The 23977-nt window shown below is 47.2% G+C and overlaps 9 protein-coding genes and 1 non-coding gene across 10 annotated transcripts; 5 read left to right on the top strand and 5 right to left on the bottom strand.

The window, feature by feature from the left end:
• Positions 1–865: 865 nt before the first annotated feature.
• On the top strand, positions 866–2512 carry FOBCDRAFT_200758 (uncharacterized protein; the record flags this gene model as incomplete). The annotated part of the gene is made up of 3 exons (XM_059608978.1): positions 866–1581; positions 1634–1686; positions 1788–2512. The coding sequence occupies 3 exons, from the start codon at positions 866–868 to the stop codon at positions 2510–2512; spliced, it is 1494 nt and encodes a 497-aa protein (XP_059464751.1).
• A 2224-nt stretch (positions 2513–4736) lies between these two features.
• Positions 4737–5910, bottom strand: FOBCDRAFT_221994 (uncharacterized protein). Its single transcript, XM_031178168.3, has 2 exons — positions 5599–5910; positions 4737–5548 (listed from the first exon to the last, which is right to left on the bottom strand). Exons 1-2 carry the CDS (start codon positions 5672–5674, stop codon positions 4872–4874), a joined length of 753 nt encoding a protein of 250 aa, XP_031044055.2. The 5' UTR covers positions 5675–5910; the 3' UTR covers positions 4737–4871.
• Positions 5911–6836: 926 nt separating this feature from the next.
• On the top strand, positions 6837–12025 carry FOBCDRAFT_249969 (amidase signature domain-containing protein; the record flags this gene model as incomplete). The annotated part of the gene is made up of 11 exons (XM_059610895.1): positions 6837–7010; positions 7060–8270; positions 8418–8440; positions 8575–8625; positions 8684–8761; positions 8812–9431; positions 9484–10590; positions 10762–10810; positions 10879–11369; positions 11416–11579; positions 11630–12025. Exons 1-11 carry the CDS (start codon positions 6896–6898, stop codon positions 12023–12025), a joined length of 4305 nt encoding a protein of 1434 aa, XP_059464752.1. The 5' UTR covers positions 6837–6895.
• A 1529-nt stretch (positions 12026–13554) lies between these two features.
• Positions 13555–13944, top strand: FOBCDRAFT_200763 (uncharacterized protein; the record flags this gene model as incomplete). The annotated part of the gene is made up of 1 exon (XM_059608979.1): positions 13555–13944. The coding sequence occupies one exon, from the start codon at positions 13555–13557 to the stop codon at positions 13942–13944; it is 390 nt and encodes a 129-aa protein (XP_059467115.1).
• Positions 13945–14938: 994 nt separating this feature from the next.
• Positions 14939–16707, top strand: FOBCDRAFT_273212 (uncharacterized protein; the record flags this gene model as incomplete). The annotated part of the gene is made up of 6 exons (XM_054704327.1): positions 14939–15112; positions 15167–15260; positions 15315–15538; positions 15619–15711; positions 15758–15844; positions 15895–16707. 6 exons carry the CDS (start codon positions 14939–14941, stop codon positions 16705–16707), a joined length of 1485 nt encoding a protein of 494 aa, XP_054560302.1.
• Positions 16708–17059: 352 nt separating this feature from the next.
• On the bottom strand, positions 17060–18175 carry FOBCDRAFT_221998 (uncharacterized protein). The gene has a single exon (XM_031178162.3). The coding sequence runs from the start codon at positions 18167–18169 to the stop codon at positions 17132–17134; it is 1038 nt and encodes a 345-aa protein (XP_031044049.2). The 5' UTR covers positions 18170–18175; the 3' UTR covers positions 17060–17131.
• Positions 18176–18855: 680 nt separating this feature from the next.
• On the bottom strand, positions 18856–18959 carry FOBCDRAFT_t103. Its single transcript has one exon. It is a non-coding gene; the product is annotated as a tRNA-Leu (tRNA).
• Positions 18960–19240: 281 nt separating this feature from the next.
• On the bottom strand, positions 19241–20282 carry FOBCDRAFT_273214 (uncharacterized protein; the record flags this gene model as incomplete). The annotated part of the gene is made up of 3 exons (XM_031178161.2): positions 19241–19381; positions 19434–19786; positions 19859–20282. The coding sequence occupies 3 exons, from the start codon at positions 20280–20282 to the stop codon at positions 19241–19243; spliced, it is 918 nt and encodes a 305-aa protein (XP_031044048.2).
• Positions 20283–20841: 559 nt separating this feature from the next.
• On the bottom strand, positions 20842–21667 carry FOBCDRAFT_273215 (Alpha/beta hydrolase fold-1; the record flags this gene model as incomplete). Its single annotated transcript, XM_059611477.1, has 2 exons — positions 20842–21195; positions 21245–21667. 2 exons carry the CDS (start codon positions 21665–21667, stop codon positions 20842–20844), a joined length of 777 nt encoding a protein of 258 aa, XP_059464753.1.
• A 438-nt stretch (positions 21668–22105) lies between these two features.
• Positions 22106–23320, top strand: FOBCDRAFT_239326 (uncharacterized protein; the record flags this gene model as incomplete). Its single annotated transcript, XM_031178159.2, has 1 exon — positions 22106–23320. One exon carries the CDS (start codon positions 22106–22108, stop codon positions 23318–23320), a length of 1215 nt encoding a protein of 404 aa, XP_031044046.2.
• Between the last annotated feature and the right edge of the window lie 657 nt (positions 23321–23977).

The raw sequence follows: 23977 nt of genomic DNA on the forward strand, positions 1-23977 counted from the left end.
AGGCCCTGGTTCGACTCTCCTACACTAAGAAATCTAACCTGGGTAGACGCCATATCGGGGCAGATTATTGCCTTGAGGATAAACCGCTCACTGGCATGAGATAATCCAGGGCTTTGTAAGAGATAGGTAGACACGTGATTCATCCACAAATATCAGTTTCCTAGTTAAGAAGGTGATGGAAGGTAATCGTCCTGGTGAATGAAGCGGAGTAACGGAGCAAGTTCTGTGTCGCTGTTAGTGAAGCGCAGTGGTGAGGACGGATAGTAGAGTCCGACTAGGCCTTCACCATGTATGAGCCCCGCCCCGCCCCGAGGACTAGACTGAAGGAGGAAAGAATGTCATCAAGTGAGCGGAAGAGAGATGCAGACTGATCGCTGTTGTACCTGACAAGTAAAGACAGTTTAAACTTTTAGACTTCTCGCTCGGCCGACGAAATTGCACCAAGTAGATCACTAACTGATTCAAGCAGTTAAATCATCCTTATTACACCCAATTGGTCCATTCAGCTTTAATCTTTATTACCCTTGTGGCCTGTATGACGTCCTCCAACATATGCACGCAGGGTCCTGCCTGTCCGGCTAGCATAGAGACCTCACGGAGACATCCTTGGTCAGCCGACACATCACGGCATTACTGATCACCGCGTTGTCGTAGAATTACCAATACGAAACCGAACACAAAACACTCGGGGATAGACGCAGCGTTAACGCCGCGATGTTTAGGCTTAAGGTGCAGAGCCAGTCGAACAGCTGTGCAACAGTTCAAGTATATAAAGCCCGGCCAGATCGCTTTGTGGCAGAAACAATGAATAACAACCACCTAGTCTCAATCTGACTCAAAAATTAACCACCGAACTGATAACAAGATGGTTTCACTCCCCTTCCCACTTTGTGTTCTTGCATTTCTGAAGTTGGTATCCCCTGTGGCTTCATCTTCAATTCTCTTTACTGCCGGCACCATCATCGCTTTTGACCATGAAGCAAACGACTTAGATGTCATCCGCAATGGAAGCATTCTCATCGAGCAAGACCGCATCACCGGCATATGGTCGAATGAGAAAACGCCTTCGGTGTCAATCCCTCCTAACACCACGGTTATAGATGCAGCAGGCAAGATCATCACCCCTGGCTTCGTCGACACACACCGTCATGGCTGGCAAACCTTGTTCAAAACCATGTTCTCCAACATCACCCTCCCTGAATATTTCGGCCGCTTTGGAGAGCACGCTTCTGCCGGGCGCATTGATGCTGAGCAGGTATACATCGGCCAGCTCGCCGGCCTCTATGAAGCACTGAATGCAGGCACCACTACTTCCTTGGATCACGCTCACCACACCTGGTCAGATGAGACGTCTTGGGCTGGCTTGAATGCCAGCATAGATAGCGGCGCGCGTGTGTTCTGGTCGTACGCCTTCCACGAAGTTGCCAACTACACCATCGCGCAGCAGATTGAGAACTACCGCGATATCGTAAATGCTGCCCCAGAGAGGGATACAGCTGTTGAACTCGGTATGGCTTTTGATAGTTTTGACAACGGCTCTGTGGATCAAGAAACAGTTGAATCGATTGTCAACCTGGCTAAGTAAGTTTTCGTGGTCCTTCAGCCTGCGGGTCTAACAAGAAGATCTCTTCAGGGAAGTCAATGCCTCGGTACTCACAGCCCACAGCGGGGGAGGCGTTTACGGAAGTAAGTTGCTCGGTCTCAGTCATGTATACACTAGTTTATCAGATATCTAACCTAAGCGTAACTTTCAGACGAGAACTCTCCTACCACTCTGCAATCTCTAGGCATACTCAATACAAGCATCCCCGTCGTGTTCTCGCACGCGTCATACATCACCTTGCGAGACACGATGCTATTGCGAAGCACGAATCAGCACGTAGCTATCACGCCGGAGTCAGAGATGGGATTTGGACTCGGACGTCCGTCTACCAACATGATCCTGGACCAGGTTGCCCTCGGCGTTGACACGCACGCGTTTCAGTCATCCGATCTGGTATCTCAAGCACGCCTATATCTCCAGAGCACACGGTCAGCGGTCACCGACGAGCTGTTCAAGAAGTGGCAGATCCCAAAGTCTACTCCCATGAGCGTCGTGCAGGCCTTTCTCCTCGCCACACGTAACGGGGGCCTCGCACTTCGCCGGCCAGACCTTGGCGTTCTCAGCGTAGGTGCCAAGGCTGATGTCGTAGTGTGGGACGGGACCAGCCCTGGTTTTCTGGGCTGGCTTGACCCTGTGGCGGCTATTATTCTGCACTCCAACGTTGGTGATGTGGAGCATGTTCTTGTTGATGGGAAGTTCGTGAAGCGGAATCACAGGCTGGTCGTTGGGGACTATGCTAGCGTCCAGTCAAGGTTTTTGGAAGCTGCGAGGCGTGTACAGGATGACTGGCGACAGATTCCTCGTCCTGAGTTCCCGGAGCGTTCTACCACTGGTGCCCTGTTTGCCGACTCCGATCAAGTGGATGTTGTAGCCGGAAATGGCACTGGTTACGGTCAATTATATGTTTAGGATTAGCTGTTGAGCTCTTTACTCATCATTTCTTTTGAGAGCTGTCGAAGTAGTGATCTGGATATCAGTCTTGTACATAACATTTTCTTTCAACCTGCACTGCCCTCAGCATTGTAGGTACACTCTTACTACTGGAAAATTATATAAATTGCCGTTCTTTGCACAAATCATCGGCATGCCCTTCAATACGTATTAATTTTGTCGGTCCTCCAATGCGGACGACGGACTAATCGAAGAATCACCAATCCCAATCACGCCTATTATGCCTAGTCTATACATCGTATCAATGACCTGGAGGATGTCAGACGTCTTTCTGATATTTATCTGTCGTCGTCTTACCAGGTTATCGATTCCAGTCTCTTTCATTGGTTCATTGGGAGACCTCCAATTGTGTAATTTAGATCCCTGCTTCTCGCTCCCATGCCAACCAAAAATGCACCGTCTCTGCCCCTAATTGAGCTTGTTCACTTCAAAGATCAGCCTCGACATCTCCCCCCATAAAATGACCATTCCGACCATGGCATCACGATTTAGAGGTGACGGAGAGTCCCTACATCATGTAATCGATGTATCAATCGCAAGCAAACATGTGACCCAGCCCTTCCACTGCTCCCGATGCACGCGGTAAGCTTGCGTGTCCGCGTCCTACTAAGCTGCATCAAACATTAACAACGACCAAGGACTCATCTTTTTGCTGCTATAAACAACCTGAAGTCTCATCACCCTCGTCGAGGATATTTACGTTGATAGGACATATAACCCTAACATTAGTCTCTTTGAGGACCCCATCCTCGACTTCTTCCCTCTCCTGAAATACTCTCCCAATCCAAATATACCCGTGATCCTCCGGTTGATGACCCAACGGAGCCAGTCTTGAAATTTGCGGCTCTTCTGATCACAGCTCCGCCTTGCGGTCACATGCCGTGCTCGCAGACGAAGAGACTCTATGTGGTCGTCAAGGCCATGTTCGCATATCTGGAAGCACAACTTCTTGATCATGTTCACCTCTTGTAGATCCAAGGTCTTATTGCCCTATATGAGTATACACATGGAATACTTGACAAAGCACATCTCACCGTCAGCTCAGCAGTCACAATGGCGTCACGGATCGAAGTTGACCTCTCTCAGATACCACTAGACCTGGAGTGGAGACTGTGCCTCATGCTCATAGATAGTTAAGGTGTCCATGATGCAGAAATCATCAAGCTAACGGCGTTGCAGCTTGATTGCTTTGCGAACAGTGCATTGAACAGAAGGCTGGATTCCTCTTGCTTGCCCTCCTGGCCATGGTCTGGAAAAAGCCATCGCGCATTATATCCCAGCCCTAAAAGCTCCCGAGGGTACCCCAAGATTTGACAATAACTGCCGCCGTGTATTGAATTTTGAAAAACATACATTGCAATGGGGACATAGTTTACAAAATATCCACGATTCGAAGCGCAGCCAACGAATCAACCTGCAAGATTGCGGCTTGATCTACGAAGAATGTATCAAAAGTCTCAATCATCGTCCAGATAAATTTGAAGGCTGCCCCTCTCTAGGAGCATCTGCGTGTCTGGCAGCGAGGCAAGTTAGAAAGACATCTTTCTGGATCCCAATATTGATACATACTCATAGTTGTATGTTTGCCCACCGTACAGAAATGCAGATGTTAGATCCATCTAGGCAATCCCTTGATCCTAACCAAGAATATCTCTTTCAAGACTATCGCAATTTCGCGCGGCGCTCAGTGGAGAAGTACTTCAAGATAAGCGAGGATGAGGAAGAAGAGTATGAAGAGGATGACGATGAATTCCTTTCGTTGCCAAAGGCGATATGCCTGCTGCATGATTTCTCACTAGTAGCACGAACCCCCAGGTCCCCCGCAGAGACTACCACGAGCGATCAGATTACTGCTTTAATACCGGAGATGAGAGAGACAACTCAGAATTAGCCAGCTGTAAGTGAGTATTTTCAATCTGACCATATTCGTCTACATTCTAATGCGTCTTAGGAGCCTATATAAACCAAATTTGCAATGACGCTGGGTCGTCTAAACTCGTCATCTCTGAGCGCAACGCCAATGGGTCCCTTCTATCTAGTGGGTCTTTTTATCTTTTCTCGCGAAACAGTTGGTAACAATTCGAAAGTTAAGATTGAGAAAGGTTAAGTACAGGTCGTGCTGTTTTTCACTGTTTTATTTACAAATTTCGTCGTTTTGGATAGTCGGAAAGTGAGAGTTGTGCAGCGAAAAAAGATTTTGAAAGGTATTCAGGTTCTACATATAGAAGAATAATTTTTCGTTTCTCCAAAAAGTAAGAGACATTAAGAAGAGACTCTCGATTTCAGTCTCCATATCGCCATAGCCTTAGCCCCATGTTCATTCGGCAAGGATCACGTCAATAGCGGTGTAATCCGCCCCAAAGTTCCCATCGGAGGGACCAAAATAGCCGTTCTGAGAACCATCCACATAGAGCTGAGAGAACGCGGCTGCATTGTTAGGTCGCCTGCAAGTTCCACTCGCCTCGCATGATCCATTCGGCGCAGTACAAGAAAGGGTGCCGCTGGCCGCCCGTGTGCACTTCAAGGGAGCGTTAGTGAAGTCATCGAAGGGGCACAGGACAAGCGGGCCAAGAACACCCGAAGGCTTGTAGTTCAAGCATAGGTAGTTGTTGTTGTTGCCTGTCGCGAGCTGGCCGTTGGCTGCGAGGGTGAAGATCAGGGTTTGGGTTGAGTCGGATGGCGTGAAGGATAGGGGGATAAAGCGCGAGTCGGTGCCGTGGAGGGTGAGGCCAGCGACGGGCCCGGTGCCGACGAGGGAGCCGGGTGTGTAAGATGGGCCTGCGGTGGTTGTAGTGGAAGCTTCCTCAGTGGTCGTGGAAACAGCCTCGGTCGAGGTGGTTTCAGCCTCAGTGGTAGAAGCCGTCAAGATCTCGCTCGAGTCGGTGCTCAAGGTCTCAGTCGCAGAGGTCAACGACTCGGTGAATGAGGTCTCAGAGGCAGCGGAAGCGGTGGCAGTAGACGACTCAACGATTGAAGTTGCGACCGTGGTTGTGCCTAAAGCAATCTGTCAGAATTGAAGAGTTACTTTACATGCAGGTACTCACGAGCGGGTTTGCACACTCCAGCTTCAACGACCATATCAGCCGCAAAAAGAGCCAGGGCAAAAGATAAGACACGCATTATGACAGCTGAGCGAATGTTAACGAGAGACAGACAGCTTGATGAGACAGAACAGAGATGGACATGTCTTGGCGTGGGGATGGACTTGGTCTTAAGCAAATAGTGTCGATCTTCCGGTCTAGACCCAATAGTTCCTGGATCGAATCTGGTCCATAACGGCTATTATTGGTGATACTTTTAGCTGATCGACGCCACATTCAATAGTCTTGATGGGATACAAGGGGATAGGAGGTTTTAAGAGGACACCGTTACGAGGATCCACTTAGGGAAATTTGTTGTTCTTTGCGCGGCAAAGTGCAGGCCGGGAATCACAGCAACACAAAGGGGGGTCAACAACCAACTGCCTTCGACGAGAAAGACTTGATTAAATGGCTATAGAGATCATAGTCTCTGGGGACTTTGGTGGTTCTATTGTATGCTACTGAAATTTCAGGCCTTTAATGATACAGTCCCATCATGAGTGTCTGTTAGGCTTAGAGCTATGCGGTCAATGATACAGAGTAAATAGATTAATATTAATTCTAGCTGCTCTGTCGCTGTCGTTGAACTTCGTGACGATCAACGGAATCTATTGATTTGCCTCCAGGCTTAGAAAGCCAATCCGAATCGCCTCAGCATGTTATCGTGTAGTAGAGGCTTAGAAGAATTTCACGAACGTTAGTAGACTTCCCTTGGCGGCTGAAACATAAGAGATATAAATAGTTATTTATCTCTTTCCCACAGTGATGTATAACATACTGATCTCGTCAATCGCAACAGAGATAATCGAGACTGAGTAAAAAGTACTGAACTTTTCATATTACAAAGGAAATGATGGCCCACTACCCTACACCCAAGTAGTGCATCATTTCTTAGTACCGCGGCGTTGACTTATCACTAGAGCGACAGAGAATATAGAAAAACGCCTGTTTCTCGGAGGATTAATTATCTCCCCCCCCCCCCCCCCCCCCCCCCCCAAGCAGATCTTGGTGACGCAATTGACGCCCCAAGATCTCTCTCCGCGAATAGCGCGAAGCTTGCCAGTGGCTGAGTCCCAAGATCTCCAATGGACAAGGTGGCCTCCGAGAATGCCAAGACGTTTTCAGCTGGGCACTAGCGAGCTGAAACAACCAGGGTCTAGACCCAGAAAATGTTGAGGACATACAAATAGTCAGATTACTCCGCTTTGATCATCCCTAGACATCTTCGAACCATCTACAGCCATCTAAATCTACAGACAAAATGGGTGAAGGCGGCTATATTAACCTTGTCAACGGTACGCCGTACAAATGGAAGCGGAGCCAGCAGAATAGCTATCAGATGGAGGCCTGGAACTTCCCGGAGTCTATTGATGCAGGTAAATTGACCGTACTTGAGACATAAATCGATCTCTAACCATATTTAAGGCAAGGTTCCCAGCACATACGTTGAGTTTGACCACGGCGTTCTCAAGAAGCGTGGGGATACCAGTGGATCGGTCACCTACAGCTTGGAGGGTACCAATGCTACCTTTTCAATCCATGTTCGCGATAAGCCCGCAAACATCTGGGTTCAGCTTGACGGCCTGGAGGCGTTGAATAACCCCCGCGGCTCAAAGATTGAATTGGGATGGCAGCACGACGAATGTGTCACCTTTGTCCTTTCTGGAAAGCAGGGGAACTTTCACTCTTCGAACCCGCCCACGGATTGGATGCAGAAGAACAGAAACACCCTTGGACATCGTCCTTTGTCGCAGATTTGCATGTTGGGCACGCACGACTCGGGTATGTCGACTGTGTCTCACTGCGATGTGCCTGGTGGTGTCATTGATCCATACGTTTTGTGCCAGTCTGTCTCTGTCCTGGGACAGCTTGCCCATGGCGCACGATACTTTGACCTTCGACCTCAGTACTCAGGTGGCCATTTGTGGACCGGTCACTATACCGGCAAGGTTGGAGGTCGAGGCGAGTCGATTTCTGACATCATTTCTGCCGTCAACGAATTCACCAAGAAGAACGGTGAACTCATCATCTTGAACTTTTCGCACTCGCTTCAAACCGATACCGACGAATGGCGAGAGTTCACCAAGCAGGAATGGCATAATCTCATGAAAGAGCTTCTCAAATTGAACCACCTGTTCATTGTCGAGGACAAGAACAAGGCCAAGAATCTCACTCAGCTGAAGCTTGACGATTTTATTGGCAATGGCAAGGCAGCTGTTGTCTGCGTCATGGAGCAGTGGGACCTCGACATTGGCGACTATGCGCACAAGGGATTCTACAAGTACGAAGCGATGAACGTTCGCAACGAGTATTCCAACAAAGATGATGCTGTCGTCATGGTTAATGACCAGCTTGAGAAGATGAAGGGTCACATGTCCGCCAAGGATAAGCGTCTTTTCCTGCTTTCTTGGACACTGACCCAGCAGGCGCCTCAATGGGATGGCGATGTCGTCACTTTCGTCAAGGTGGCGCCAAGGTCTCTGAAGCCGATTAAGAAACTGGCTTATACCTGCAACAAAGAGCTCTTCACGCGACTTCTGCCTGAAGTCAGTGATAAGTCGTTCCCCAACGTTGTATACATTGATTACTTGGATAATCAGGATTATGCAGCTCTGGTCGTTGCCATCAACGATAAAGTTTTCAATAATTAAGTTGTTGGATGGATGGATATACGCTGGTGGCTGCCTGTATTAAGCCATACGTTTCAATAGCAAAACTTGCTTTAAGCCTCTGATACAATCCTCGGCATGTAATTCGTCAGTCGTATTCTCAATGCAGGTCAGATCACGCGTCCCGAGACTCCGAGGTACGTAGATACATGACTAACATCGCTAAATCGGTCTCCGCGGTGGCCGCCGTATCCGAGAGTTTAAATTCCCCGATTTTTGCATGAACTTCAAACCTTCTCATTTTATCGTCGTCATCATTCTTCAATATGAGCAATTTCAGTAATGAGAGGCGGTTCTTCAACTATCCTGAGCCTCAGGAGGGGTAAGCATACGCTGCGTGATGGGCGAATCATGTGCTGACGGTTTTTTGCTTATCGCAGACCTCATGTGCCATATGCTATTGAACGGAATAGGAATCCGGTCTTGAGAGGACCTTTTCTCGTTGCTGCTGCATTTCTGTAAGTTTTTTATTAATGGTATGAGAAGCTATGAGCTGCTAATGGTGTAGGATGGAATGGATTAGGTTTATTCGCGAGACCGCCTGGGCTAATGCGGGTTTCGCTTCGCTCCGGAAGATCCGGACTTATCTTGAGCATTGCGAGCCTCGCTACGATCCAACTGTCGTGCCGATCGCGCTTTCTGAAGCTGAGGCCAAAGAACGCGGTGAGAGAGTTCAGATATCGGCTTTACAACAGTCAAATGCTTCTCAGACATTAAACCCGTCGAAATTCTACTCGGCAGCTGATTATCGAGCACTGTATCTATCTGGGGAGCTTACCCCGGTTGATGTTGCCAAGGCGATTCTGCCTTTGGTTGAAACCGATGGCCCAACACCTGGCCGACACGCCCAAGGCTGGAGAGAACTCAATATCGAGCGTATCATGAGAGCCGCTGAAGCTTCAACTGAACGCTATAAAAACAAGCAACCCCTCGGCCCCCTCGATGGCGTTCCCTCCGCTATCAAAGACGACTATGATCTAGACGGCTACTCAACAACTCTCGGCTCTCTAAGAGATTACACCGAAACCCCTAAGGACGGAGAATCAACTACAAGCTGGATCGTACGAAAACTCGAAGAAGCAGGTGTTGTCATCATGGGCAAACTCGCCATGCACGAGTTCGGACTAGGTAAGCCCCGTATTCTTATTCTTATTCTTTCACATTGACTGACGCTTATCAGATACGACCGGCAACAACCCCAATCAAGGAACGCCGCGTAATCCATTCAATTCAGGCTATTATACCGGCGGAAGCTCATCTGGTCCTGCATACGCTGTCAGTTCTGGACTTGTTCCTCTCGCTTTGGGTAGTGATGGCGGTGGCAGTATTCGAATTCCTGGATCATTTTGCTCGGTGTTTGGGTTGAAGCCTACGCATAACAGACTTGCTTCTTGGCCTGGTGCGAATCACTCACCGACATGTGCTGTTCAAGGGCCTTTGGCTGTTGATATGCAGTCGTTGGCAGCTGCGTACGAAGCCATCGCTGAACCTCATCCTTCAACGCAATTTCCACCCTTGGCTCTTCAACCTTCACCGCCTGTTACCAAAGTCCTCGGTATCTTTGATGCATGGATTTCACGCGCTACACCAAGTGTTCAGTCGTTGGTTCGTGGGCTTGTTGAATCTTTGGCTGCTAAGCACGGATACACTCTTGTCCCGATTGAAATTCCTTTCCCTGCTGAGGGTCAGATGGCGCATGCACTTACTGTTCTGACTGATGCTTCGACATTGCTGTATGATACGAAGGGTTTGACGCCTGCTAACAAGATTCTGCTTGCGCTGGGAAGGACTACGCCCTCAACGGATTATTTGCTGGCTCAGAAACTGAGAGGAATGTTGATGCAGCATCTTTCCTATCTTTGGAAGACATACCCCGGCATGCTTATCATTACCCCCACTACCGCTTGTGCCGGTGCACCTATCCGTGGTGGAAAGTCCGAGTTATCTTATGGCGTCAATGACGGAAATTATACACTCGAAAGCATGGAATACGTCTGGCTCGCTAACTTCTGCGGCCTTCCTGCCATAACCGTTCCAGCAGGCTATGTCGTTCCTGAAGGTAGAAAAGACGCTGGCGAAGTTGCTGATAGAGACACGGAGGGCAAAATCCCAGTTGGACTCATGGCTACGGGCGAGTGGTGCAGCGAAGATGCGCTGTTGCAGTTTGGTTTTGATGCAGAGGCTGCTGGACAGGATCTTCGATGCAAGCCGCCAATTTGGGAGGATGTGATTTCGAGGGCTAAAGATGAGGCTAAGTTGAGTAGAGGGCCGCGCCATGGGGGTAGAAGTGAGTAGATCTGACTAGTAGAGTTAGATAGAGTGTTCAAGTTTGGAGGGAAGGGGAAATGGGAGGATATATCCTAGATGTTTTATAGAGTTTATTCTATTGTCATACTAGTAAAACTGTATATAAGTGAAATCTTGAAGGATTTAACTGCAGCTTCCTTCCTTGGCATAGATTGTCGTATTCCCTGCATGAACTCCGCACCTTGCTGTCAGCTCACGTGGTATGAGCTGTTTCTTATCCTAAATAATCCTCCCAACATCAGCCTTCAGTATTCTACATTAAAACCAGTAGCTCTCAGCAAAGTAAATCTCAGACTCAGTCAGCAAAAATGGCAGAGCAGAAGAGCAAAAAGGACGGACCTATCGGCGTCTCTCAGTACGACATCCGGGAACTCACCAGCTCGGAGGAAGATATCCAACAAGCATGGAAGCTATGGCATGCAATCTTCCCGGACTGGCCTATCGATCAAGATCGGTTCCCAGGGCTTCTGGTTGGAATAAAGGGTCAGCATTGGATTCACGAGCATGGCTTTTGCCTATCCTACTATTCTAAAAGTGGAAGCCTCGGGCATGTCGCAGCCATCGGTGTTCTACCTGAGTACCGTTGTCAAGGTCTCGGTAATGCACTTCTCGAGAAAGGAAAGACGGGTTTGAAAGATGCGGCCAAGAAGGCAGGTCAGAAATTGAACTCTCTAGCGATGGGGTCCATCTTTCCAAGATTCTGGTACCAAGTGCCAGCTAGTATTTCACTTGAGGCGAAACAATTCCTTACTTATAGAGGTCAGTCGTTGATTACTGGGACTCTCAGCTATTCCTAACTCAATAGGCAATTATACTGAAACCATAACTACTCGTGATCTCTACAAGGACATAGAAGGGGAAATTGCACCACCGGAAGTAATGGAGCGTGTCTCAAAGACAAGCATCAAGTTCACTCCTTGGTCGCCAGAACTGTACGAAGAATGTATGACCAAACAAAATGAGCTATTCGTAAGTGATAATACTTGTCGTATTCACTTCATTTCGCTAACACCATCCAGACCTGGGGCGGCATCTACGAAGCCCTCGCAGCTCGAGGCCAACATCACGAAGTAATGGTCGCCATTGACCCGGATACCAACAAACAAATTGGCTGGACTCTCATGTGCTCTTTCGGATCTTCAGCCGGCGATGTCTTTGCATTTCTTCCTCTCCTTCCTTCTGGAGAAAAGACTGGTCTCATTGCTGCGGTTGGAGTGGATGAGGCAGCAAGAGGGAAAGGTGTTGGATTGGCACTTGTTGTCAAAGCGATGGAGAATCTGAAAGAGAGGGGTATGCAGGGAATTCTAATTGATGCTGTTGCTATACGGGGGTTCTATGAGAAACTGGGCTTTGAAGCGCGATGGGAGTACGAGGCGTGTAGTTTTGATACGGCTGTGTCAGATGCTGAGACCTGATTTATATCAGGAGAATCAGGTTGAAGACAAACCAACTCTTAGAGACGGATTTTAGGCATGCCAAAATCCTTTTCTGTTTCTAGAACTGAGCTTCTGCAGCTCGATACTGAGTTGGTGCTGTCGTTGGGCGCTAATGTTATTTTCAGGGGTCTTATTAAGCTAGTTGGCTTAGCAAGCTATAGCGTATTGCTTCCTGACTATTACTACTAAGTTCTCTGTGCTAATATAAGCTCTCAGCCACAAGTCTCAACTGCAAATAACACATCTGGCTAACAACTTAGATATTATACTACAATGCCTAACCAATTGCTATAGTATAAAGCTGATACTATGAAAACCTTAAAGAGGAATTATTTGTCTTATAAGTCAGTCATAAGGTTAGCAAATATACTTCTGATTTGACACGATAGGAGGATAATAGTTCAGGTTGTGTGATTTCTAGTAAAAGCTATATTCTACATCCCACGTTTCAGCACTTAGCAATCCATATAGTCATATTGGAAACTTCACCCTGAATAAAAGGCATCGCAAAAAGTGCAAACTTTCGTCAAAATGAAACCGGCTTGCACAGTTACATGCTCGGAGTCGATCAGTAAGCAGAATTAAGTTATTATCCTACGCCCCTGGATAGTAAGCGGCGACCAAAACATAAGCTTAAAAGCCGCTATCGGGCTTTCATCCAGAAGAGGAAAGTGCTCATCTTTCAGTCGACGACAAGTCCTGTGCTCGGCGGTACATCTTTTAGTATTGACATATGTTGAATCGTGGAAATGGGTAGGTACCCAGAAGTATGTACGACGAATACATCCTCACCCTCTCGTGATCGTTTGGATCAATTCTCCATCTAGAATAACCGATGTATCCAACTAAAAACGGATATATCTCATCTTCACATTCCGGGGTATCATTGACTTGTCCAATCGGGATGTACATGTCGTATTCCTCAACAGAGCTGAAAATATGGCCATGTCAGTAAGCGGGCTTAACAGACACCACGAGCCAATTTCGATGCATCTAAGATTACCTTGGAACTTCAAATGGCCAATCACTGATGCTCATTTCTCATGCAATACCACGAGCCAAGTCGTGGCTGATGCAAATTTACTCTTGAAGTTCCGGTGATCCCTAGCAGAGCCAATCCTCAACCAAGCAACTCGGTGAAATGTTCCGGTAAAATGCAGTCCGCCAGATAAAGCAATGTTGTCAGCATTTGCTGTTTTATTGAGAATTTTGGGAAATTACTTTTTGGAACTTCGGCCATGTCTAGATGACTGAATAGGCTGATTTCATGGTCTTACTTGGATGGTGAGCGCTTCTGTATGTATAACCGCATGAGCCCTACTATATAAAGCCTCCATTTTCCTGGCAGTCTTCCAAACTCAGATTCCTCACTCTCTCAGCAACTACCAAGCAAAACTGTCTCTAGCCTTATCGCCCGAATTCGGTAAGTTCTTGACAGACTCAGCCGTTGGCGCACCCTTTGACAAGACTCCGTATGCTAACAAGTCAATAGGACTGCGATATACACAATGCACGTTTCGAACACCCTCCTCCTCCCTCTTATCCTGGCCGCCTTTTCCTCAGCTCTCCGAACAGGCTGCAGAGATGGTGAAGTTGCAGTTGGCACTTGGCAGACATGTACACTGGGCAGTCCTCAGAGCGGTCCCAGCTGTAGTGACCTACACGCAACCATCTACGCCAATGACTGCGGCATGATCTCTTACTCGCGCAAGGACGGAGATATTTGCGATGTTGATGGTGGCTGGCCTTCTGGTTACGGTCTTCGATGCGACAACAACAACCCATCGGTCGTTTATACTACTGGAGGCAATTTCGGCAATTGCTATCGGAAGGGAACCAATTGTAGCCCGATTCCGTTCACCCATTATTATGCATCTTGGTGCTGCAGCAGGCTCTAAGATATGCTGGGGCAGCTGTTCAATAGTCGCGGCTAAAGTTGAATTTAAGGAGGAATAGCACATTTTGGTAAAACAATACAATACCTACAAGCTCTCAACTAGCTATTTTACATAAACTACATTATCTACACAATTTTATATTATCACTATTTAGGCATTTAAGGAAGAATTAGTTGCTACTTTACAATGTCATTGCCAGACTTAGCCAATGGACATAAGTTCCTTCACATTGCGCTCGAGTTTCAAATATCGAGAAATTTGCGGCATTCTATTCAGGTCTATTCGACATGAAGATAGTATACCACCGGGAGATGGATACCGCCACGCTTGTATTTCTCGAACACTCTGATCCCGCAGTTCCAGACCGCCCCCTCACGTCCAGAGAAGGTGTATTGGACCTGCTCACTACCAGGATTAGGATTGCCACAATCTTTATCTTAAGGCTTGATACGGGGATTGCCAGGAAAATATCAAATAAAGTTTTATGCTCGGGTCCGCCGGTTTAACGGGTTGACGGACCTGGATCCCCCCAGTAGATCTACACTGCCATTGCCTGGCAGACTGGAATCCATAGATGACACATACCAGTTGATGTTTAAAGATATCCACTAGAATTTGGCTAATGTGATCCGGTAATTCCAGTCTTTCAGCCACATTCCCAACCCGACTAACTATTACCATGTTCAGAACGCTTTGATAGTATGTGGCGCAAGCCATGATAGGGCTGACCTGTCTAGATGTGCCTGGATCATAGTCATTGGTAATGAATTCCATTTATTAACTTACTTTGCCGTCCAGATCATGCTTATTGTAAATGCCATTGTTTGGGTCAGAGCTGCGCAGCACAGCGGTTAAATCCGGAAATAGTAACGGTCAGCATTGTTGATTTTGAGGCAAGATCGAGGCAAGGCTACTTAAATCGATACTGTTTCCCTGTACTTGCCTTCTGGTTCAGCATCAATACCCATTCACCTGATCTCTCAAAATAGTCATCATGAAGATGAACATCCTCCTCGCACAGTTGCTGTCATATGTCCTTCTGGCACATTGCACACAAAGCACCCTCTCAGAGACCTGCGCGGGCTTGCAGAACCTATCGACCTGCAAGTTCAAGTTCTCCGTTCCAACTGGGTTTACCGTAAATACAAAGGAAGTCACAGAGAAAAAGGTACGTAGGTCCAGAAAGTCGCAGGCATTCCAGCTGACCATGCGCTATCGATAGCTCAACAAGTGCAAAACCAAGAAAAAGGAGAAAAAGCCCTGTGCAACCAAGAAGGAACCTTCTAAAACGTGCGATGTAATGACCTGTGTTTCTGGTAAGTGTCTCTCCAACTCAACATTATCAGGAATGTTATTCTCATCGGAAACAGGATATGACATAACAACGAAGCGGGTATCTACAGGACTCAAGGTTGTGACCAAACAGGTTGACCTATGCCAAACTGTGCGAAATTTTCTGGGTCAATCTGAAGGCGACAACTTCATCAAGTCTTCTGAGGCTATTTGTAAATGCTTCCCTCGCCTTCAACAGCTGAGTCTTACTACACAAGCCAAGTCCATTTCCCAGGGAGTTATATCAAAGGCGAATGCAAAGGTTGCTGATGAGATTCCCGGCCTAGAGACAGCAAGTTTCCTGTTCCTTATTCTTCTAGTCCTACTAACTGATAGTAATAGTGTCTGCGGGACGGAGGTCTCACCATAGAGAATGGTTGGTCTGACGCCATGAATTCAATCAAAGCGCAAGGGACGCCCATCAAAGCATTCGAGGTGCGTAGATCGCTCTGAAACATTTCAATGCTAACCATTTCATCAGATGGACGTGCCTACGTGCGCCAAAATCATTACAGGAATGAAATCGTGTGAAAAAGGCTCCTGCAACTCGACGCAGATTATAGAGGCGGTCCAATATGTATTTAGCCGCTTCAGAAACGATATTGAAGGCGGTTTCAGGGGTGTTCTGAGCAACTGGGGAATCTTAACATCGATGAACGCCACTTCAGTCGAGCAAAGGGATGCATTGTCAAACTCTGTCCAGTCAACAGCAACATCGCTGCAGCTAGTTACCTTGGGAATCTCCGCTTTCCAGCCGATCTAGGTGGAAAGCTCAACAATCTCCTTCAACGACAAGCAAATGCTTACAGCCAAGCTAGAGATCTTCTTGACGAGGCCGCCACTGTAGCTTTGTTCAAGAATGGCAAGGTGAAAACAGTGAAGGATCTTTTTCAGCTTCTCCCAATGGCCAAACGTGTCAAAGATCTATCAAACGATATCAAGACTCAGCTGGATCCATTCAAGGAATTCTTGCCCAATAACCTCACCTTTGCTATCTCGACTGCGAAAGAGGAAAATAAATTGCGCTCGATGAGCTTTGACGAGATCGAGCTAGAGCTTAATGTCAGCGAAAAGGAAGAAAATCACGAGGTGCTTGAAAAGTTGGAAGCGATGCAAGAGCTGATTTTCAAGAACTACAATGGTAACTACCTATCCAGGGTCATGAGTTCCATTGGCTCTATCCAGGGGCAACTGTCTTACTTGTCTGCAATGAACGGAAAGTTTATTATAGAGACTGACATTGTCAGTTTCGAGCAGTTGAGTAAGCTTCCGACGATGGCTATGCCATGTTCTAAGACGGTGGATAAGACATACAAGGATTCTGGATTCAAGAAGGTCTTCTCTTATCCTGAGTATTCTAAATGTACGGTCGATGGCATGACTGCGAAATTCCCTAACCTTCAGATAGGTTATTTCCGTTGGTCGTTTTAGATATCTGATTAGCTTGTGCGCCAGACGTTTTTTTCAGCTCTAGACCGAGGCGTTAAACATTAAGCAATACTAAAAACCGTCTCCCGGTTCATCATCTTATCATAATAGCAATCCAACAAGTCCAGATCTATCAGCCCAGACATTGAGGCATAAACAACTATTCTATAATTATCCCAATAGCGATCGCGCGCCTTACCTCGTCATACGTATTATGCCAGACGAAGGCTATTCGATTCCCTTAAGCATTATAGAAAGAACAAACTTACTTGCCTAAATCGACAATTATGCTTACGCTTGCGGCTTACGTGAACATCGACGTATAAGAAGCGTCACTCGGAACCCGAAATCACTAGGGGGAATACAGTCAAGAGTCATTAATCATTAAACGCTAGAAATACACATATAAAAAGCAGCGAATGTCTGGCTACGGCCAGTAGACATCCAGGGTATCAACCGGAGAACCTCCCTCCGTTATGCCTCCACCTGGAAGGTAAATGCCACCCTTAATCGCAACAGCCGCACCTCCATGTCTTGGCAACTTCATAGTACCGAGCTCCTCCCACTTCCCGGTCTTTGTATCAAAGGCCTCAATCTGGTCAAACATGCCCTCAGACTCGGGAGCTGTGTTTCCTTCTCCGCCTAAAACGTAGACTTTGGTGCCGATTGTGCCGGAAACGGCACCGCCGCGGGGAGTAGGCATTCTGCCTTCGCTGGTTGTCCAGCCAGCTTCTAGGTTCTCGAGATCGAGAATGAAAACTGTGTCCTTTACGTTGCGCTGGCCGCGGAGACGACCGCCAAGAACGTAGAATTTGTTTCCGACAATGGAGGCCGTTGCGTGATCGCGACCTTCGGGGAGCTTCTTTGCTGCTGAAGGAAGATCGACCCATTGTGAAGTCTTGGTGTTGAAAGCAGAGACAAAATCGACGGTATCTTGTTCTCCGCCTGGTCCAATTGGCTCCAAGGTGCGCATACCTCCAGCCATGTAGATGATGTTTCCATAAACACCAATCGCCGCACTACCTCGCTCTTCACTCTCAGGGACTGAGTCGAGCTCCGTCCACTCGTCGACGTCGGGATTGTAGACCCATGAGTCTGAAAATGCTCGCCAAGCGCCATTGTCGATATCTGAAAGTCCGCCGAGAAGGTAAATCTTGCCATTGACTGCAGCGACATTGGGATGATTAACTTTCACTGGTGCCTCAGTGACGTATCGCCGCCATGAATTCGATCGCGTATTGAAGAATTGCATAATAGCAGTCGTCTCGTAGCCATTGGCTTCACGATTGGGAACGATTCCACCGATGATTGCAAGGGTCTTTTCCGAGAGTGCTACGACACCATGTTCTTGCCGGGGAGCAATGGGGATAGAAGGTAAAGTTTTCCAGGTATTCGCTCCTTGGGGGACAGCGCTGGCCAGTGCGCCCGATAACAACGAGAGGAGCGATATACTAGAGAAGATCATGGTGAGAAGACCGAAGAGATGGATGTTTACGGGAAGGAAACATAAAGTGGCCACCGGGATTCTTAAGTAGCACCCAGACTTGGCAAGTTCGTCATGGAATTGTGGCTGGATGACCACTCTACGAGGGGGGGTTCTTGGCATCAGCATCTCTCACACAAAGATGAAGCACCAAGTGCCTTGGGCTTGGGCTTACGGGGGGAAAACAAGGTTTGGCACTAAGATAAAGTCCCCTGTCCGGTGTATGACTGCTAAATCCGAAAGCGCCGCGCGTTGCAAGGGGGCTTGTTGGAATGAAATTAATTGGCGCCAAGCACTCGCCCCCATATATTCTTGTTTTGAAGCACGTGTGCGCTTAACTCAATAATTATGGTTGTTGCGCGTTTTTATCATCATCTGCACGTGCATGTCTTATTCGACATTCCACGCTGAGGAAATATCAGCTATTGAGATTAGACACATTGCAATTTAACTGTTATCAAGACTAGCAATAGTTTTAATGGCATGACAAATGTCAATTGGACATTGACAGTGGCTTGACAGCCACCTTATGCCCTGCATCCCTGCATCCCTGTATCCGTTTGCGTATGAGTATACAAGCCACAACAGCAAGTCATGACGACCCTGGCGCGTACCTCGCATCGTGAAGATACAGAGTAACTTGATCGTCTGATGTGCAAAAAAGAATCTGACAAGACTGGGATTCGAACCCAGGCCCCTTTCGAGACTGCGAATCGTTGCTAGTTCTTATTGAACCTGAACACAGCGCCTTAGACCGCTCGGCCATCTTGCCTTCCGATTGGATAACAATTGAGTCTGCAAGTTGACGTTACCATGCTGGGGTGGGGGTTGTGCCAAGCTCGGCTGTCCCCAGAAAACGACTCGGTAGCTACCCTGAATCTGAAACTCAGGGACAGGAAAACAAAACATGTTACAGATATTCCTGGCATATAACAGTTTGTAGATATAACCATAAAATAAATAAAGTTGCTTTAAGTATTAAAGTTATTTATGCCACGATACGGGGTGGGCACAAGCTCTGAGCCACTGCTCTTAGGAGGTTCTGCACGCCTTTCATGTTTTAGGTAATGGATAGCCATTGGCCTCGAAGAGTTTGCTAGCAGATTGCAACAACCCTGTAGTTTCTCGTCCAAGCCACTGCTCAAGAAGCGCGTTTCTACTATTTTCGACTTCTACCGACTTCCGCCCAACGACCTATACCGAAGTTAGAGCATAGTGATGGGCGAATGAAGAAAGCTGGACGTACCATGTAGCATTTTCCAGTCTCCTTCTGCGTAGAGGCAAGGGCGATAGCCTGAGCGACGTCTCCTGGGGTATTCGACTTGAGGCCTGAATTCTTCCATTTCTCAGCCAACTCTTTGAAGGTAGGCGTTGGAGTGAAGAACGGAGCAACAGCATTGACTCCGATGCCTAAATCTCGAGCACCTTGCTGCGACGCTCGAAGTAGGCCAGTGAGCCCATGCTTGGATGTGATGTATGCCCCTACGCCAGTAGTTCCAAAGTATCCTGATGTTGAAGTAACGAGAATCACAGACCCTCTCAAACTACCAGGCGAAACTGGTTTGTTATGTCGCATGTGATGAAGTGCGAGCCGCAACGCTTCAAGAGAGTAATAGGTCAGCCATAGAAAGACCAAATATTGAGGGAATCAGGAGTAAAGGGCATACATACTGTTAATGGTTCCTTTGAGGTTAACATCGATCACGCGAAACCCTTCTGTTGATTCGCGTAATTCTCCCTGCTCGTCGACGTTTTCGATATCGAAAAGACTTTGACTCTCCATTATGCCAGCATTGGCTACAACAATGTCGATCTTGCCGAAGTGTTGTATGCATTGGGAGAAAAGGGCCTTAATCTGATCCCAGATGAGAATGTTGACTGTGATGAACAGCGCAGAGGTAGGATGCTGCAAGGATCGAATGACGGCTTCACCTTCAGCACGAGTGCGTTCGAGATCGGCAATGATTGTATTCGCTCCATGTGAGTTGAAAAGTCGTACAGTCTCGGCTCCTATACCGTTTGCGCCACCTGTTACGATCACTGTTTTGCCCGCGAGGGTACTGAGTGTGTGCAGGTCGCGAGTGTTGTCAGCCATTGTGTAGTCTACCTACTAGGTTCATTCTTGAGCCAGTAGTCAAGGTAATCTGGACAAAACTTAATCTAAATCACGTTGAAATATGTCAGAGGTAGATTCTCGGATGTATGACAAGACTAGTAGGAAACCGGCTTATCTCGGAGTATTCTTCTCGGCATACTCCTGGTATATCTACGGCATATTCAGACCGGACAACTGGACATTCACCGCTTAGACTGAATTGAGAACCCCTAGCCGATCCGACGTCGGAAAATACCAGATGATCGTGGGTCATTGATTTCGTCGCCAAAACACCGAGTTTACGGTCATTTTGAAAGAGCAACGTGACCTCATACCTACGAGTGCACATGCACATGCAGAAATTCAGGGCCAAACTTGACATCATCGTAGATATGGATAGTTGTTTACTGGGGCTATATACGGAACCTGTCGTCTCAGTTCAGATGCATCATGATCTACAGCAGCACCAGAGGTTAAGCATTGTTACTCACTGGAAACACCATCGGGTTATCGTTTGAAAAGCATCGGGAATTGATCGATTCACAGAACTACATAAATACTACTCTCGAAGGCTTTTAGTAGCAACCTTGTTAATAAAAGAAGCTACTTTGCCCGGGATACTGACAGTTGGAAAGTGTCCAAAATCACAAGAAAACGTGATAACCTCTCGACCGCTCTTTTTAGATATCATATCAATGACGGATCTCTGGACATCAGGCGGGACAGAAATATCCTTCTCACAAACTATATATGCAACGGGGATACTCAAATATCCTGCGTTTTGAAGTGGCCCAGCAAAACTCAGCGCTGAATGAGCTGTCATTTGTTTCGCATACGTCAACGCTTCGGATTTCGAAAGGTCTGAGAAATTGACGCTCGCACAGCCTTTGGGCTCAGATATGAGGTAGTCTCCCTATCAACCGTTAACTATCACCTTGAGTCTTTAAGGAGTTGACGTTTACCTCGAGTTTCATGAAATGGGGCATGTTATTGCCCATCATCGTTTGGACTGACCCTCCGATCTCAGGTACAGGGGAGCTGATATAAACGAGATGGACCACACCGCCCGGCTTCCCAGCGACTTGCCTCTCGATCCTTGAAACTCCAACGGTACTTTCTGTACCGCATATTCCACCGTAAGAGTGCATCAACAAGACAATTTCATGGCCATTATCAGCTAGTTTCGTTGTAGTTGATCTGATATGCGCCGCGTCTTCTTCCATAGATGCAGCTGGCAATGGGTCGCGAAATCCCACAGAAGGGAGATCAATGACTGTTGTGCTAAAACCACATTCTACAAGGCTTTGAACCAGTGTTGAGTATAGTGATGGTGGAGCAAATGATGCTGGAACAATAACAACATGTGTTGTGAGTTTCTGCATCATGATGAAGTCAGGTGGCGGGTTTTCATGTCATTCAAAGCACTTATGCTTGATTATTGTGGCTTTTTAATGTAATATGTTCATTTTCATAGTAACCAAGTCAAAGATAGATAAAATTTGCCGAGATAAGAAAGGCCGAGTTGAGAGAAGTGAAGCCGAAAATGCCGACATCATCGGATGCCGGGTTTTTTGTTACACATCATAGATATCACCGAAAATGGAGAAATCGGCTCAATTGGTGATTCATTAGGTGAAGTTTCGCGAGGAAGCGCCTCATGTCATGTTCAAAGCTGCATGGGTTGGCCGGATGATCGAAATAGTAGACCAAAAAATCCAATCTATATAAGTCTCTTTGATTGCGTTTCTGTGGGATACAACACTTCAAACACCAACAGATCTAATACATTCTACTTCAAAACAAAACATCATACAATCATCATCATGCCCAAGCACATCGCCATCGTTGGAGCAGGACCATCTGGTCTAAGCCTCGCAGCTCTGCTGCAGCATCACTCGATCCCCTTTACCATTTTCGAGCGAGAAAAGTCCACTAGCTCTCGATTCCAAGGTGGTTCTCTCGACCTTCATCCAGAGTCTGGCCAAGCAGCGTTGTTCGAAGCTGGTCTTGAGGAGCAGTTCAAAAAGTACGCGCGCTATCATGATCAAGACTACCGTTTTGGCGATAAAAAGGCCGTTGCTTGGTTATTCCACAAAGCAACTGCTGATGCGGTTGGACGTCCGGAAATAGACCGTGCAAAGCTTCGCAAGATTCTTATTGAGTCGCTCGACCCGGAGAATATCAAGTGGGATCATCGACTCTCAGAAATTGTTCCGCAAGAGGACGGCAGGGTTAAGTTGGTTTTTGAGAACCGACCTGAGCCTGTTGTGACTGACCTTCTTGTTGGGGCTGATGGAACCTGGTCCAAAGTACGACCGCTTCTGACGAGTTGGACGCCTGAGTACACTGGCCTTACAGTCATCGACTGCCGTGTGTCCGATGTGGACAAGAGATTCCCAGAACTTGGAGAGTTTATCGGCCGTGGTACTTCATTCTTCCTTTCCGAAGGCAGTGGTATTTTCATCCAGCGCAACGGGGATGGCAGCGTGAGAGTATATCCATGCCTTCGAGTCGAAGAGAACTGGCACTCAAAGGACCCCTCCTACGACTGGAATGATGCGAAGAAAATGACTGGGTATCTGATCGATAACTTCTTTTCGACTTGGGATTCGCGTCTCCAAGATGTCATTCGCAATGTCGATACAAACATGACGCCCCGGGCTCAATATCGCATGCCCTTGGGTCTTCGCTACGACCACCACACGGGACTGACACTGATAGGAGATTCTCTACATGTGATGTCATGGTTCGCCGGAGAGGGTGCGAACCTGGCTATGCTGGATGCCTTAGACCTCTTCCATGAAATTCAGGCAAGCCCTGATGATTTGGATTTGGCTGTTCGCCGTTATGAAGAAAAGGTGGTGGCTACGGCCCGAGCGGATAACACGAATGAAATGTCGCAGGACCTGCTTGTTAAGGCTATGTCAGATGATGCTCCTCGGGCGTATGTTGAAGGAATGGCAAAGGCGATGGATGTTTGGTTCACCGACGGGAAGTTGCTGGACAAGATTGACAGAGAGACGTTGTTCAACAACTGAGCCCGAAGTATTCCTACAGTGCTTTAGTTGACAATCGTATGAACTATTTGTTAATCCTGACTACACCAGCTGCAGTGCGAGTGAGAACGAAAGCTTGTATTGATTTATAAGATAACAGTCTTTACAGAGGCATATTGGTTTAGGGATACCTCCGGCAATGTCGTGAAACACATCTGTCTTGCTGTTACCGAGGTAAAGTTTCCCTTCAATATAGTCCTTGTGTCCAACTTCACATCAGTAATGGAAAGCCTTTTTGTACTACGACTAGATCCTATGTTTTGATCACATAGTGGTCGTCATCACTTTATGGCCTTATTTTAGTTGCCTAAAGTCTATTCATGTTATTGGACATCCCACCCCAACATTCCAAAATTGAAAATTATCTCTGGAAGCCATTAAGTTGATCATAGATGCGTTATTGGGTATTTCCATGAGGAGAGACCTCTTGATGTATTGCGACGTATTTGAATACTTAAGAAACAGCCGAATTTAACATTAGAAGCTATCAAGCTTTCTGCTTCTTGATCTTGAAATCCCAGTTAACTTCCCACCTCACATCGACATCGTTACCCCTCATAGTCCTCAGCGAGCCAGAACCGTAAGGTTTGAACTTTAACAACAAATCTGACTTGACAGCATACACCGAGTCAGAGTCAA

This window comes from Fusarium oxysporum, chromosome IV (assembly GCF_013085055.1).
Source record: "Fusarium oxysporum Fo47 chromosome IV, complete sequence".
In the NCBI taxonomy this organism is placed as follows: domain Eukaryota; kingdom Fungi; phylum Ascomycota; class Sordariomycetes; order Hypocreales; family Nectriaceae; genus Fusarium; species Fusarium oxysporum.

Coding starts and splice junctions, on each gene's coding strand:
- FOBCDRAFT_221994 (XM_031178168.3), bottom strand. CDS start 5,674: ATGCGTGTCTTATCTTTTGCCCTGGCTCTTTTTGCGGCTGATATGGTC. Junction 5,549..5,598: donor TGGAGTGTGCAAACCCGCTC/GTGAGTACCTGC, acceptor AGATTGCTTTAG/GCACAACCACGGTCGCAACT.
- FOBCDRAFT_221998 (XM_031178162.3), bottom strand. CDS start 18,169: ATGATCTTCTCTAGTATATCGCTCCTCTCGTTGTTATCGGGCGCACTG.